This window comes from Bubalus bubalis, chromosome 2 (genome assembly GCF_019923935.1).
Source record: "Bubalus bubalis isolate 160015118507 breed Murrah chromosome 2, NDDB_SH_1, whole genome shotgun sequence".
Classification (NCBI taxonomy): Eukaryota; Metazoa; Chordata; class Mammalia; order Artiodactyla; family Bovidae; genus Bubalus; species Bubalus bubalis.
Window position 1 is genome coordinate 140,524,993 of NC_059158.1, and position 17,350 is coordinate 140,542,342.

General features: G+C 38.8%; 1 protein-coding gene across 5 annotated transcripts in view; it reads right to left on the reverse strand.

Moving 5' to 3' along the window:
* FTCDNL1 (formiminotransferase cyclodeaminase N-terminal like) overlaps nt 1-17,350 on the reverse strand; it is a 163,625-nt gene that overhangs the window by 70,068 nt on the left and 76,207 nt on the right. For 4 of the 5 annotated variants that reach the window (XM_044936971.2, XM_044936963.2, XM_044936966.2 and 1 more), the window contains 2 exons: nt 16,016-16,201; nt 5,362-6,295 (listed from right to left, as the gene is read on the reverse strand). In XM_044936971.2, the coding sequence (XP_044792906.2) occupies nt 5,859-6,295; nt 16,016-16,201 (623 nt within the window). In that variant the 3' untranslated portion in view covers nt 5,362-5,858. Of the gene's footprint in view, nt 1-5,361; nt 6,296-16,015; nt 16,202-17,350 lie in introns of those variants that run through there. The other variant, XM_044936977.2, reaches the window with a different exon arrangement.

Genomic DNA, 17,350 nt, shown 5'->3' on the forward strand with positions numbered 1-17,350 from the left:
AGTGGTGGTATAAACCTGTAGAATAGGTATTATGGTGGGAGGAGGCTCCTGATTGACTGGATGGGCTAAAAAGAACTTTGGGGATTTTATTTCTTTACAGTCCTCTATGGGTTTTATTTCTTTACAGTCCTCAAAGGGTTGTTGGGGAAAACCACATAATGGTCCTTGACACTTAGTTGGAATTAAGTGAAAGATAGCACAATTAACCATGTGAAAAGAGTTCACTCAAGACTTCTTTCCTGCATCTTGCTCTTTCATCTTGCTTTTATCCTTATGAAATAGTGGAGTGGATATGCAGGAAGCTGAACTATTAAACATAATTTTAAGGTAGACAGAGAGTGAAAAGTGAAGTCGCTCAGTTGTGTCCAACTCTTTGCGACCCCATGGACTGTAGCCTACCAGGCTCCTCTGTCCATGGGATTTTCCAGGCAAGAATACTGGAGTGGGTTGCCGTTTCCTTCTCCAGGAGATCTTCCCAACCCAGGGATTGAACCTGGGTCTCATAAAAATTCTTTATACTTACTAGAAACAATATAGTTTTATAACAATAGGTCATTTCTAGACTACATCAATCATAGAGATTACTTTCTCCAGAGTAGTTGGTTTCATGAAAACAGAGAAGTTAGGAAACTTCTAAGAAGTTAGGAAATGGTGACTAGTTGCATATGGGGTTTCCTAAGAAAAAGTCAGTAGGATGGTGCACAGAAGGTTTGAGAAAGATGTTTGACTAGGCACCTACCACCAGCTAAAAACCATCATCTATCTGGCAGGTGAAGGAAAGGAAAGACATGCCCTATTAAAAGATTGAAAAGATTTTAATTCTTTAAATAATATTAGTCTACATTTTTAATGGTGCAATAAGCTACTATAAGAAAGACATTCACTGGAAAACTCCATCCAGTGATTTACCATATTTCCCATCCTTACCCCAATTCAATACTTGGCTTTCCATTAGCTGAAAGAAAAGCAAGACCGTCAGAGGAAACACAGAATGTGACAACAAGAAAACGATGAAATTCAGAGACTACAATGCGAATGAGAAGGCGAGTAATCATCAACAAGCTGTTTGCATCAGGAACTACAGATCCACACTGAGTATCTTCTGCCTTCTCCTTTCCTTCCATTTGGTCTGTTGATAGTTTGTTTCTGACAAGATCCAGTCAGGAAGACGGAAATCACACTAAGTATTTCAAAAGAAATAACACTGAAATTTTGGGGAACAGTTGTTGGAGAACTAAAAGAGCTAAGAGAGAATCTGGTACCAGACACCTAAGGAACTGCAGGAAGCACCAGGCCCTGAGGCTGGAGGAACATGGGAGGAGGCAGTGTACTTGGAGCCTAGAGGCTTAGAGAGGCCTTGCAGACGAGCTGGGGCTCAGCCACTGCTGGAACTTCTGAGGGGCCTGATGAGGCCAGTTCCGAAAGTACCAAGAAAAAAAGCTAGAGCCTGGAACCAAGAGCCATTGTATCAGGTCAAGAGCCACTGCTGTGGTGGGGCTGCCAGAAACCGCAAGGAAGCAGCAAGAGCAAGCCCCTATGCTTCTTTAGCCCTGCAGCCTCGCGTCTGGCTCCGGGGAACCAGCTAGCAAAGAAGAAAGGCGGTGTGCAGGGTCCTGGCAGCATAAGCAGTGCAGGGAATGGTCGGTGTGGGCTGAGAGACAACAGCTGAACCGTACACACACCATGCATTTAAAAAGAGAAACTCATCGCATAGTTAGGTCTCTGATGCATATCTTAACTCACAATAAACTAATTTGCCCCAAAATACTGCAAATAGGGCAAAAGAAGTGACAGAGTAATCCAACATCAGGCTGAGTTCAACCAGAGCCATGCTCACCAGGACCTTTCCGTGCACCTTAGGGGAGCACTCTCAGAGACTGCTGTTAGTGTCCTAAACGTTCTTACCTATGAAAAATGGGCTCCTGCGAAGCCATGTGCGGGCCTGCTTAAAACAATAAGCTTTTCTAACCCCCAAGCGCGACATACTCCGGGAGCATGGTCTGGATGCTTATCAAACAAGTTCCTGAGCCATTCTCTGAAGTTTCTGGGCAAGTACAAACAACAGAGTCAAATAAATGCCTTTTAAAAGCGAGGCAGTGGAGCACGTACCCTGTCAGTGGGATCTTCATATCCCCACAAAGTAAACAGTAACATGAGAATATTTATACTAAACAAAACTGTATATCAAGTCTGCTTTGGCTCAGCCAGAGGGAATGATAAATTCCTTGCAGATCTCTCATAGAGTGGTCCTTTGTGGTCCACGGACGCCACTTCCAAGACAGTACAAACCAATTACAGAGCAAGGCTTTTCATTATGTTGAGGAATGAAAATATCACCCCCCATTTTGCTTTATTTTACAGTTATGTTTCACTTAGCCCGCCCCTCCACCTTATGTTAAAGACATTTTAACATCGTGGAGTTAAGCCCAAATTCAGGATGGAAACAAATGACATTGCCCCTCACCACCACCAACAAAAGCCCTTATCACCCTCATAGACTAGCTTTTTGCTTTCCTTATCCCTCTTCTAACAAACTAGAAGTTGAAGTGGAAACTGGGGTAGAGTTTATAAAGAGTTTATGAAGTTTATGAAGAGTTAATAAAACGTAAACTCTATTTGTCCACATCAATTCTGTCCCGTTTACAATAGGCACAAGTCATGGGCAAAGTCATCTGGCAGGAGACAGCAGTTAAACAAGCTATGAAGCCACATTCCATACAATGTCCACTTTAAGGTCCAGTGGACAAGATACTGCAGAACATTAGCACAAAGTGTTGGTCTGCTTGTAATAGAGCAATATGAGGAAAAGTTAATATGAATTAGGGTATTTGTTAGTTTGTGTATCTGTAGTTTGGTCAGATTTTCTCAACCCAGTTTGATAATGCTTATCATTATAGATCCAACCAAGCTGCTTCTGTCAGCTTATACATAGAACGAGCTGATGATACCATGTCTGTCCCTACGATAAACCTTCAGCAATTTACAACTGTTTCAGATTTTCTGGAGAAACATGGTGGAGCAAGAAAGAAAGGGAAGACAAAAAGACAATAGAAAAAACAGGGAAATTACAATATGAACAAGAGGTAAGGAGTAAAATTGTCCTGGTTTTGAAAATTATTTGTAACAAAAATAGTAAATTATTGTTTTAAATGGATAGCTGTATCATAGGCCAAATTTAATTAACTCTATTTTAAACCAATGAACTAAGCCTCAAATGTAGTACTTGAGTTTATCATAATAGATGAAAAAGGGAAAAACAGGTCTTACATGCTTGTATACTTTAATGGATATTACAAATTTGACAAAATTTTATTTACGAAGTGTGGGGCTAGTGAAATTATCTTATTCAGATTTTTTTTGTTTTAAACTTTTATGAAATTAATATATAATTTTCAATAATTAATTGTAAAATACACATAACATTTACCATATTTAAGTGTGTAGTTCAGTGGCATTAAGTGTTTGTATTACTGTACAATCATCACTACTATCCATCTCCGGAATTTTGCTTTTTTTTGCCTTCAAGAACTGAAACTCTATACACCCATTAAATAGATGTTTGGTTGTAAATAAGCCTTGCTCAAAACCAGCAGTCTGGACTACAGTGATATGAATCTGGAGAGGTTAAGAAGGGAAATGGCAAATGAATCAACTGCTACTACATCCCCAAATGACACAGTGACATCCTGTATTTTTACTCTCAATCACCTGCTTAATGAAAGTGTTAGTCACTCAGTCGTGTCCGACTCTATGCGACCCTATGGTGTGTGGCCCGCCAGGTTCCTCTGTCCATGGAATTCTCCAGGCAGAAGTACTGGAGTGGGTAGCCATTCCCTGCTCTAGGGGATCTTCCCAACCCAGGGATCAGTCCTGGTCTCCTGCATTGTGGGTGGACTCTTTACCATCTGAGCCACCAGGGAAGTCCCACCTACTTAACGGTGATGACCAAAACTGAAGCAAAGCTCCAGGTGAGATCTGGAAAGAGTGCTGATATTTCATTTTTACATTACAGCTTACAAAGTACTTCCATTTAATTCCCCAGAACACAATCTGGGTGGAAACTCTTTTCCCTATTTTACAGGTAATTAAACTATAGCTCCATGAAAGATAACAAGGGCCAGAACCCAAGCCAGAATCTGCTGTCCAGTGCTTGTCCTATTAGGCCACATGGCCTCTGCCAAAGCAAGAGAAAAGCAAGGCATGACTACTTCACAGCTCTCCCAGATCCACTGGGTCTAACTGGAGAGCATCTTCTCTTTTCACCACAGCAACTACACTTCCCTGCATCTGAAAACCACACGTGGTTCATCATTACTCCATCTTTGTTGTATTTATATTGACAGCAAAAAGAAAACACCCAAAAAGTATAATTCTGAAACAAAATTAATGCAATTGCAGTCAAGAGTCAAATGTAAGTCAAAAAAAATATGTTAAGATACAGACTCCCCTGGTGGTCCACTGGTTTTAGAATCTGCCTTCCAATGCAGGGGATGCGGTTTTGATCTCTAGTTGGGGAACTAAGCCCATGGGCTGCAACAGGAAAAGCCCACATGCTGCAACTAGAGAAAGCCTATGCACCGCAACAAAGAGCCCCGCACCACAACTGAAGACCTAGTGCAGCCAATGTACAGATGGGATAGATTACCAGATCCTATGGGCTTCCCAGGTGGCTCAGTGATAAAGAATTTGCCTGCCAGTGCAGGAGACACAAGACACCTGGGTTTGATCCTTGGGTCAGGAAGATCCCCTGGAGGAGGAAATGGCAACCCATTCCAGTATTATTGCCTCTAGAATCCCATGGACAGAGGTGTGTGGTGGGCTAGAGTCCCTTGGGTCTCAAAGAATTGGACACAACTGAGAATGCATGCATGCACTGGATCCTATAAAAAGACTGAGTTCAACCTCTTTTATTTTTAATTAATTAAATTCACATTATGTGCTCTTATTAACCAAAACCACAATTTATTTGCTAAACAAAATCTATGGAAAATTTTATTTCGTTGTGTTTTATAGGTAGAAAAACGCCTTGTACTAAAAAACATAAGCACTAAGGATTTACATAAAATTGCCAGAATTAGCAAGTGGCTTCTTTTAGTTCACAAAAAGGCAACATATTTTGATTTCTTTCAAATAAAATTCTTCCACCAATACCCTTCACTTCACTCAAGAGTAATAAATTCCCTAAACCTTCAGACTTCCATTTAAATTCCAAAAAGGATAAATATAATCCCTTGAAGTCATGCCCAACACCACCATTCCACATCCCCACATAAACATAAAAAAATTAGACAAATCTGGCTTTTGGAATTATCTCCAGAATGAACAGTAGGTCATCCTAAATAAGACAAGAAAGAACAAAAGAACATGATTAGTCTTTTATTTGGTAATTTTAGTTTATAATTCTCCCCATTTAGTTACTTAGTACTTGATTTTTAAAAGTGCACATTAAAATAAAAATGATTACTCAGAAAATGAGAGTTGAATACAGGACTTTGGAATAAAGAGCTCAGGAACACCAAATAAACAGAGTCTATTTTTAGTTTAGTTCATGATAATCAAAGATGATTCCATAACTATGGCCATTTTATCCAGCTCATTCAGGGGGGCTTCTAGTACACCCAAGTGCATGAACTTGATACAGAGGAAGATTTCACAAAGTTTCAGTGATGACTAGAAATATCATAAGGCAATTACAATCTATAAATACCTGTTGCTGTCGTTGGACAGAGAAGGCTTCTAGTTTTCCAATTCATACCTGGAACCAAGCTCTTGGATCTTCTTGTCTTCACATGCCAATAAGAAAAGTTTGCAATGCCTGATATTTTTTTCTTACAATTTCAACGAAACCTTAGATTGGCTCACATGAAAACACCTTCACGTATCTTCCAGAACTCCCCAATACTTTCTCTTATTGCATATTCAGCACAGCTCTTGCACTCTTGGGGTGTAAATCCAATTAACGCTCTCCCTATCGTACCAATTCCTCGATCACTTGCCAATTTTTTAACTTGAGCTTCTATGTAATGAGGAGATACATAATAAAAATGGTCCCCAAGGACACTGTAAGCCATGTATTGAGAGCCTTTGGAGGTTTCTGTAACTTCTTGATCTTCAAAACTCTCTACATTGCAAGCTATCTCAATTTTCCCTTCATGAGGAAAAGCCATCGTTTGGACGCCCTTCAGACCATTCACATTCGAGCCCCGAATGGCACTAGCAATTTCTTTTCCCAGAGCCAAGTCTTGAGAATCTATGGTAACATTGCAGTTCATCACGTATGGGCTAGCGCCGATGCCTGAGTCATTAGAAAAGCATGTTAGTCAAGCAAAGTAAAGCCTCACCTTGAAGATTCTATTCTTTACCCAATTCTCTTCTATTCTATTAACTTTACTTAATTTTATTTTAAAATAATACACAGAAATACTCCTCATTCTCAACTCAAGAATTTTCTAGAAGTCATACATATTTTTTACCAACAGAGTTATCTGAGCTATAAATAGATATTTTTATCTACTCTAAATGTATCTGGATGTTTACTCTAGAATGGTTAAGAAAAGCTCAGACTTTTGAAAATATCAGCAGATATTTCAAAAGGCACGTTTGAAAATTAAATATCAATAGCAGTAAAATGTATTGGCCTTCCATTCATTTCCAAGGCCATCTCCGCAGGGGCTGGAATTCAGTGCCAGGTCTATGGGTCTGGGAGACAGGAATAAATCACACTCTGTATTCATCTCTTCCTCCCCAAACACAGACCTGTCATCACTGAGCTAGGTTAAGATCATATTCGAATGAACCTCAACAGTCTTGGCTAGTAAAGGAGGTCACTAAAAAGTGACAAATAGTCTTGGAATTGGGAAGGACAAAGGGACTCTTGTGTCTCATGATGATGTAGGTTTGGCAGGGCAGGATTTGGAGCACTATGTATACCTTCTTGGTATAACCAGTTGGAGGTATCTCTTTCTTCCATCCTCGGCTTCCCAAGGGACTAGGACTGTCATTGCTATTCCAGAGCCCAGTTACTCTAGAGCATGTTTTACCCTGCCTTGGGGATGATGCAGCTCATATTACATAAATATCCCTGCTCTAATTATAGTTTACATTATAAGATGGACAACTTGGTTAAATTAGCATTGGTATAAAAAGCTTAGGTTTGCAGTTTCCTCATTTTGGGGCAACTTCACATTTCTAAAAGCAAAGTTGACTAGGGATTGATGAGGGATAAAAGGCTGACCTCATCTTCAGCATAAGACACTTTTTTAGCTACTATTTCAACATCATTTTACTGTCATTGCTTTTTCTTACTACTTTCAAACTTACTGCTCACGATGTCAGTATCCAACGAGAGATCCTGTTGAATTCACTCTCCCCTTGACAGCCGTGGTTTGGGGGCTCTGCTGCCTAGCCTGGGTACTCTCATACTAATAGACGTTTTACAGAAAATCAGCACACGGAAACCACATTTCATCTTTTTCCCACACATGTACATAATGAAACATTTCAACTCCCGAGGCTGGGCCTCTTTCTACTGGGAATTCTGCAGGAATGAATCAAATTACAGTATTTCTCCATAATGCTGATTTCATAAAAATTAAATTTCCTAACAGTCAATACATATCTCTCTCAACCTCATACACCAATCACTTACTCTAAATATCTTTGAGAATTATATCAGTTTTAACATTTCACAGAGTACAACTGGAAATTTTTTTTTTTGTCAGTGCTAATGTCATTCATTAATCGAAAGCATCGAAGCATAGTCTCTCTCTCCTCTACCCCTGAACAGGTAGTGTTACAAACAATCCAATTTCCTCGTATCTGATACACATACCCTATTCTGACTCAAGAAGTGGCCTCACCTTTATCACCATTCAAACAAATAGCTAGATCATGCTCAGAGTTTGCTGAAAAGTATGTGTGTGTATATATAAATATACATATATAGAGTTTCATATGGGGGGCGCTTATACTAAGTACTATTCAAAATATCTATTGGGTCTATTGTGCTCTGCTATTCCAGAACTTTGATATGCCTAGCCAATGTTCAGATATTTATATGTAATTTATCAGCTTGGGGGAGCAAGTCACTTTCAAGGCAAGTTCATTCATATGGACCCAGGGCCTCCTGACAATATGGTAGCATGGACCATTTGATCCCTAAATACATGGGACAGGACTTCCTCTAAATCCTCTAGTAGATTGCAAGGCACCTTTTATCCCCATGTGCCCAATAACTGTCCCTTTTGTCACCGAGTTTCTAAAATTGATCATTCTTGCTAATAAATGAATTCATTACCTCAGATAAAAGGTAATGTAAACAATAGTTCACCTAAGATAAATTATTAAATGCATAAGAAATTTAGATGTTAAGTCCAGAGCACAAGAGTGTCACAAAGAATTCACTTGTCCCAACAATGACTTAATCAATTAAAATAAAACTCTACTTAAAAAATTCCTTCAAAAGCATACTTTAAAATTAATTATTTCTTAGAAAAATAAAATTAAACATAAGAAGTAACGTTTATATTCTCTTTTGAATAAAGTAAGAGTAATCACTTATATAGAGAATGATACTTTCTGGTATATGTCCTTGTTACATGTATTTTAAATTCTTCTATTAAGCTTTAGCTATACAATACTTGATTTTGTTTTACCACTATATCTTATTCAAGCAGTGAATAAACAGAGACAAGTCAATGAAGCTGAGAAGTTTCTGGTCTAAGCAGGTAGTTAGTTTTCACCCTGAGGGGTTATAAGGCCATGATCCATTTCTGCCTTAGGAAAAAGAAAGAAAGGAAGAAAAAAAAGACAAGAAGAAAGGAAGGAAGGAAAGAAGAAGGAAGGAAAAAGAGAGAAACTGTTTTCTGCCCAAATGCACACGTTTCTAATTCTTCCATTTAATTCTTCCCAAGTCCAACACCAATATGGTGATCCAATTCTAATCAATCAAATTCTGCATTTAAATCTAGAAGTCCCACTGACCTTATTAAGATGCTGAATTTGACTTTTTATGCTAATTTAAACTTAGTAAAAATTTTTTAAATAAGGGAGGCAATTAATCCCAGCAAATCGTATTTCTAGTTAAATGTCATATAATTAAAGTAATTCCATTTTTTGCTCTAAAATTAGAAACCTGATGTGAAAGTTTGTTTCTCAGTTTGCGGTTTCGCTCGGCTCCTGCCTCCCGCAGATTGGCACTCGGCTGCTCTGGCGGCAGCATGAATCTCACTGCAAAGCTGAAATTCCAATTTTATTCCAAAGCAACTGTCACAACGCCCTGAAGCAAGCTAAAAACAAGGAAAAAAATCTTTGGTATGATTTCACTTTCCATGTGTTCTTTAATGAAAAATTTATCATTCTAAATATTGGTGTTTACTCCTAAATACTTTTTTTTTAAATCAAAAAGAAACTGAGATTCAGTTGCTATTATTTCACAGGGAAATATAACAGGCCTGATGTTTTCCTGACAATTCTGTTATTTTCCTGTGTGGAAACACTGTATTTATCATATACTGTACGGCTGGTGATTCAGATATTGTAGAGACCTTATGGTGAACTGATATAGATGTAAACTCTTTATGCCAGATTGTTTAAGCATAAAAAAAACAAATGCACTTAATTAACATCTGATGTGTAGTTTTTACAAACACAAATGCAATATTTGTGTTTGAGCACTGGCAGTAATGGCTGTGAACCATGCTATTAATGTCTGGTTTAAAGATGCTTGTGGTAGGACCACGTCTGGAATAACAAAAATAAAAAACTGCATTCAGACAAAACAATAGTGAAGAGCCCATTAGAAAAAATGGAAAAGCAGCACTCAGAAAAAACATTTTTTTTCCCTTTAGATCAAAATTATTCTCAAAAATTGTTCCAGGCACCATCACCTTCAATCAATCAATGGTGAAAAGATTCTCAATATTTTCCTCCAACAGAAAAGGTTTTATTTTAGGGGGTCAGAAGTTTGCCAAGAGATGTATTTAAAAGTTCTCTTTATTATATTAAGCTCTTCTTTGATGGCTTAGCTTTAAAAGATGCGTGAGGAGGGAACCGAGGTAGTGTTTTGGAGTATATGGCATTTTTATGTCTGAAGAGAGAACTTCAAATTTATAGATTGCATTACAGTTTGAATAAATAAAGAGATTCTCATGAACTAATGTGTGGCTCTCTTATTAAATATGTTTTTACTGAAACCTGCTGAGTGCCAGGAACCATGCAGGTTACTGCGTGTAAAAACATGAATGTTAAACAAAGATAAAACCTAGCCTAACTGTGGGCCTTGCTTCAGAGTAACAAACAGAGCAAGACGACAGACTTGGAACTCGGGTTCAAAAATATAAACAGCTGTTATTACACTGAAAGCAATTAGTCATCATTACATATTGGTATTTTACATTTTTTAGAACATGTATTAAAGAGAAACCACAGCTGAAACAGGACATTTGATGACTAAAGCCATAAAACTCAAACATAATTGCTAAGTCCGATACTCCCATGGCGGGAAGAACGCAGGACTCTTGTGCATGTGGCCAAATCCACAGAAGAGAAAGCTAAGTGACACTGTGCGGCACGGGGCTGGGAATGGCTCCCCAGGGGTCTGAGTTCAAGTTCCACTTCTTCAGGAACACTGCCTCTGCTCAGCTGTCTTTCTGCAAAATAGCTATGACATTTTCCCACTCTGTGAGGAACCGTTAAGCCTCAATTTCTCAACTCTGAATCTTTCAGAGTAACAGCAATTCAGAGACGAAATCACAGGGGTAGATACATGTTAACATCATCATGGAATGAAGCCAGCCCAGGTGAAAGCAACCTCAGGTGACTTCCCTGCTCCCAGGTTTTCTATAGAAAAGTGCCTTTCACTAGCTCATGCAGAGACATAGTCCTTCATGTTTCAATTACGGGTGACACACTTAATTACACATTGAGACTTTCATCTTCCATCATCCAAATAGATTTACAAGCAAACATAGAAAATTACAGATATAGGCTCCTGAAAACAGGACTCATTCTCAGGCTAGAAATTATTTTTCAAAGACTAGGTAAAATTTGGGGTATGCAGTAAATGGCATTATTCAATGTCAAGAAAAGTGCCTGATGCAGCAGCTTCTCATTTACAGAGAGAAAGAAGTAAGCAGGGGCAGCTCTCAGTAACCCACTCAAATAACTAAACAGAAGTCCCTGATTCCAAGATGCGCCAGTTACCTCCATCTATGATTCCTACGGCATCATGTGAAACTACAGTTCAAAGAATTGTCCCTCATTTTTAAACAATGATGCATATATGCAGGCCAGTCATACAATATATCAGCCAGCAGTGTTTAAATTATCCCATAAATGTTTAGGGTTTTAAAATATATATGTATAAAGTATTTATTTATAGATCTAAAAGTATCAACTATTACTGCTTTGTCCTTATTTATGTTCCTCATGAGTTGGCCAACTACAAACTTTTAAAAGGAATTTGGTTTAAAAGATTTTGTGTGTTTGGCACTGACTCTGGGTGTTAATCATTTCTGAGGTCACTTTTTTCTCTTCTGTTTATAATATTCTCAAGGAACTTCAAAACAGAAACCTGTTCCCTTATAGATTCTGCTTCCTTTCGGGTACTGTATAGATTAATTTGTCATTGGAAAGTTAACTGTAAGTGTTCAGTTCATAGCACCAATCATTTCTATTTAAATTTTTTAGGAAAAGAAATAAACATAGCAACAATGTGTTGAAGCTTTTCTGTTTTGATGGGAAGAGCGGAAAATTATGTTGAGAAACACTGATGTAAATAAAGAATGTTAGAAAAATATATAAAGCCATTAAATTTAAAAATAAGGAGGGAAATTGCCACAGTTGTGAACTAAGCTTGTTGAAAAATTAGATGAATAATATTTCTACCCTAGTGACAGAGGTGCTAGAAATTCTACTGCAATAGATATTACTTTTAAAAATGAAACCATTTTACTCCTTCTTACATATGAATTTCTTAATGGATAACTTGGGCAAGTAAGGTAATCTAAGATTTCAGTGGATCATGTGACTTAAACTCGAATTACAATCTTGTTCATGAAACCATTTATCTATACTCTATGTTCCTCTCTGAAACATTTTAATTTTCTATTAGAATCTGCTTTGAGCCTATTAAATGAGTCCCTCAAGGAGTAACGGTCTACCTAAACTTGGCAACTTATAATTTTCATGTCTTTTGCACAAACTAAAGAGTCTACCACTTGAAAGGAGATATTAGCAAAAAAGACATATGGGGGGAAAGTTGTGCTGCTTTTCCTTTCTTATTTGACTCTTTTTTGTCAGCAATATGAATGAATGCACTGAAATCCAGCTTCTACAGACCTGATAAACCTCAATAATTGCCCTTTATGAAAGATGATGGAAATAATAACAAGATCAATTTAAAGAAATAGTGAAAATAAGTTGGAAGCTTCCAAGAATTTCCTTTCCTTACAAACATATAAGTTAAATAAAAGAAATAGGTGCATATATATTTTACAATATTGAAATCACACTACACAGCTTTGTATCCTTTGGCCTTGACCCTGGATGTTCCTTCTGCCTGAGTCTCCTGTCCACATTTCCACGTGGCCAACTGCCTCTCTCCTAGTCTTTACTCCAGTGCTGCCTTCACAATGAGGCCTACTTTGGTTTATCCCATCTGAAAACCATAGTTTACTCCCATTCCGGGCACATGATGTCCATTGCTCTGTCTGATTTTTTTATTTTTTTTTTTGGCTGTAGCATTTATTTTCTAGGGACTTCCCCCATGGCTCAGCAGAAAAGAATCCACCTGCCAATGCAGGAGACCTGGGTTCAATCCCTGCGTAGGGAAGATCCCCTGGAGAAGGAAACAGCAACCCACTCCAGTATTCTTGCCTGGAAAATTCCATAGACAGAGGAATCTGGTGGGCTTACAGTCCATGGGGTCACAAAAGAGTAGGACATGATTTAGTGATTAAACAACAACACTTGTTTTCTAACATATCATATAATTAATTATTTATTAAGCTTGTAATTTTCTGTTTCTCTTTTCACTCTCTTCACCTATTCCCCACTGGAATATAAATTCTTTGAAGGCAAATAAATTCTATTTTTCCATTGATAATAGTCCCTGGCACATTTAGGTACTTAATAAATATTTGTTGTGTTAATTAATAAACTAAAAATTTTCTCTACATTGTACTGTATTTTCCACTTGTCTAAAAATTCCTCCAAACCTTCACACTTAATTGCTTGCATAATGGTCTCTCACCAAGGTATTCCATAGTTTATTTAATCACTCTCAAATTCTTAACATTTATATTATTTCCAGCATTTATTATTATAAATAGTTCTTTGATAAACATACTGGTACATAAGTATATGTACCTTTTATTGCTTCCTCAGGAATAAATCTACTTACTTAAGATAAATCTAGAATTAGAATTTCTGCAAAGCAGTTACATATATTTTTAGAGCTTTTGATGCACATCACCAACTCACTTCCAAAAAGTTTATATCAATTGATACTAATTTATACCATTAGTTGCATGAGTGCCTCTAACTGCATCTTTACCAGATGTCATATATTACCTTTAAAATACCATCTTTAAACATTTCTGTGTCAATCTTGGCATTTTAAAGTAAACTTAGGATTTTCAGATGTTGATCAAATTCTCCATGTAAATCACAGATCTCCATGTGGAGTAAAAAATAGAGAAGGAATCAAAATCCCCAATGGGTTGTCCATTCCAAACAAACAATGTAAAATAGGTGAGATTATCAGACAATCATTAGGTGAGATGGGGGATCACTGTTCACTTTGGTTTAAACAGTTACAAACTCAGTCTGTTCTTAGAAGATTGAACATGATTAGTGATAACATGAACATTTAGTTTTTAACTCAGATACGCTTTTCAGAGCAGGTTAAAGTTCTTTCCAAACACCAACCCATTCAGCCCCACAACACTGCAGAAATGAGACTTAAGTTTTCCTAGGGACTGTCTATGCTATGCTATGCTGTGCTATGCTATGCTATGCTATGCTATGCTAAGTCACTTCAGTTGTGTCCGACTCTGTGCGACCCCATAGACGGCAGCCAACCAGGCTCCCCCGTCCCTGGGATTCTCCAGGCAAGAACACTGGAGTGGGCTGCCATTTCCTTCTCCAATGCATGAAAGTGAAAAGTGAAAGTGAAGTCGCTCAGTCGTGTCCGACTCTTAGCGATCCCATGGACTGCAGCCTACCAGGCTCCTCCATTCATGGGATTTTCCAGGCAAGAGTACTGGAGTGGGGTGCCATTGCCTTCTCCGAGGGACTGTCTAACCCAGCACTAAATCCTGTTCTTCTGTTCTCTAGTACTAGGATTCCTGCTTCTAATTCCCATCCTCTAACTGTAATCTCAGTCACCCGGCACTGTGCTGACTAGGTTTGTGGAATAATCCTTTCGGTTTTCAGTGAGGCTCAAATTAGAAACCAGGAAATAGCTTTCTGAAAAGTTAGTCACAAACTTACACTTCTCCGTTTGTGAGACAAATCGTGGGAAAATATGTGAGGTTCAAATTGGCAGGGAGCAATCAACTTCTTTTTTTTCCACAAGTAAAGACTAAAACACATTTATAATCACTTTTTAGATAAATCTTTTCTCTAAACGGAAGGAAAAAATGGTCCCTTGGTACCATGTTTGGCACTTAATAGTCATCCTTTCAACTTTAGTCTCATGAGGGAAAAATAATTAATATGGCCATTTTAAAGATATGGGAACTGAGGCTTATTGAGCTAAGGAACATTCTGAAGTCACATGGCCAATGAAGAGCAAGGTCAGGATTTGAGCATAGCCTCAAAGCCTGCACTCTGGGAGTCTCTGGTAGCTCAGATGGTAAAGAATCAGCCTGTAATGCAGGAGACCCAGGTTCACTCTCTGAGTCAGGAAGATCCCCTAGACAAGGAAATGGCAACTAGTATTCTTGCCTGGAGAATTCCATAGACAGAGGAACCTGGTGTGCTGCAGTCCATGGGGTGGTCACAAAGATGGGACACGACTGAGCGACTTTCACTTTCAAAGCCTACACTCTTTTCATTGTACTGCTGTAGCTGATGATGTCATTGGTTTGAGAGCAGAATTCTGCACCAGGGATTAGTAACCAAAAGCCTATGTGTAACTGTGCCTTGAGGAAATGTGTTTCTTAAGGTCGCCCACCTCTTGCTTCTTGGGACCTAGTATTTCAGTAACAGCTAAGATATTAACTATCAAAATGTGGCCTAACATGGTTTAACTAGTGATCCCTACAGAAGATATTAGGGGATAAAAAAATCAAGACTCAAATAAATGGACCTGGGATGGTGAAGTGCAGCGAGTGATACAAGAATCAAGACTCAAATAAATGGCCCTAGGATGGTGAAGTGCAGCAAATGGGGATGGAGTTTTTGATAGGGTGCCATTGCCTTTTCTGAAGATATGCTCTAAGCAAGGTGTGGGCAGGAGTAGCAGAGAGAGACATGAGTGGATGAGATCCAGGGCAAGGGAGAATACTGCTCCCTGTGTTTGTTCTCTCTGTTCTAGAGCCCGCAGTGTAGAAAAGCCTCTCTCCAGGGTGCCTCCACCACTGACTGCCAGGTGTAAGCATCAACCTGGACACTCTGGATGTACTGAAAGCCTTTCTCACCAGCTAAAAGTAAGCTACACCCACATCCTGAGCCGCCAGGTGTCTCCTGATACAACCTCATGCCTGGCCAACAGGACCCATCAACCCAGTGATAACCATTCTCATCATCAGTGCAGCCACTGATGAGCAGGGCTCATTGCCTATCATGAACATCCCTCTTGGGGGCTCTTATCGAGTATCTGATGAGGGCTTCCAGCCTCCCTGAGTGGCTCATGAAGGCGTGAGTAGAAAGAGCTGAGAGGAGAACTTCAAGCAAGTCAAGAAAGCTCCAGCTGTAACCCTCCTGCATTACGTGGGAGAGACCAAATGAAGGCAACCTCAGGATTCTCAAGTTTAAAAACCAAAGCGGAAAAAAAATCCAGACTGCGAACCTGTCAAACCACATCTTCTGGCAGGTGCAGCTCCCAGGTCAGGTTTAAGAGCGCTGAAATCCCTCCTGGTGAACCAGCCCAGCTGCTTCCTTCTCTGGACAAGGGGGCGCTTCTCGGGCAGATCGGCCTCACCAAAGAGAAACACACTGCAGCCAGGAACACTGAGGACCAAATTCTCAGCGAGGCCTATGGGCAGCGGGAAATTTTAACAAGACTAAATTAAAGTCAGTACCGCTGAAAGAAAACAAAGCACAGAATTTTCTTATTGTGGTAAAATACACTTAACACAAAATTTACCATTTTAACCATTTCTAGGTGTACAGTTTAGTCGCATTAAGTGCCTTCCCATCACTGTTATAATCATCACGACTAAAGGGGATATAATTCACACAAATTTTAAAATTCAAAGTTTGAGCATAATTAACTTTTCCTTGGTTAGTCTCATAATAAAATTTATGTACAAGGCTTCCCTTGTGGCTCAGATGGTAAAGAATCTGCCTGTGATGCGGGAGACCTGGGTTCAATCCCTGGGTCAGGAAGATCCCCTGAAAAAGGGCAAAGGAAAATCCCCTAGAGAAGGAAATGGCAACCCTCTCCAGTATTCTTGCCTGGAGAAATCCATGGACAGAGGGGCCTGGTGTGCTATGGGGTCGCAAAGAGTGGAACACCACTGAGCAACACTTTACACTTTAAAGGAGGCTAGAATTTCTAAGCCATTACAAATCTAATTCCATAAGGAAAATTTATCACCAAGGTGAATGAAATCGGTACCTTCAATTTTTGAACAATTTTATAACAGCTCCAAAATGTGTATACTGTTAGGAGAAAGAAAAATTTAAGAATACAAGGGCCAGATCCACACTGTCCAATATAGCAACGCCTAGCTACACATGCCATTAAACTTTAATTAATTAAAATGCAGTAAGTTGTTTTTCAGTTGCAGTAGCCACATTTCAAGCGCTCAGTAACCACACGTGGTCTCCCTATTGGACAGCATAGATACAGAACATTGCCATCATCATAGAAAGTCCTTCTGGATAGCAGCACTGGGACAGATATTCTGTAAGAAGCCTAGTATCTAAATACAATTTTATGGAGGCTACTCTGAATATCAATGCTTTTTCACCTTCTTCTTCCACTTTTACATCTAGATTCTGTCTCTGACCTTATCTTCTCAAGATAGATTACAGAATTGCTTTCCTGTCTTTTTCTAGAGAACTGCTTCAGGGAACTGCTGTTTTCATGTCACTAAGTATAGTCCCCAATAAGCGAGGATAGAGATAACATAATTTATTTTCCCGATGTTTTTTGTTTTTTTTTTAATTTTATTTTATT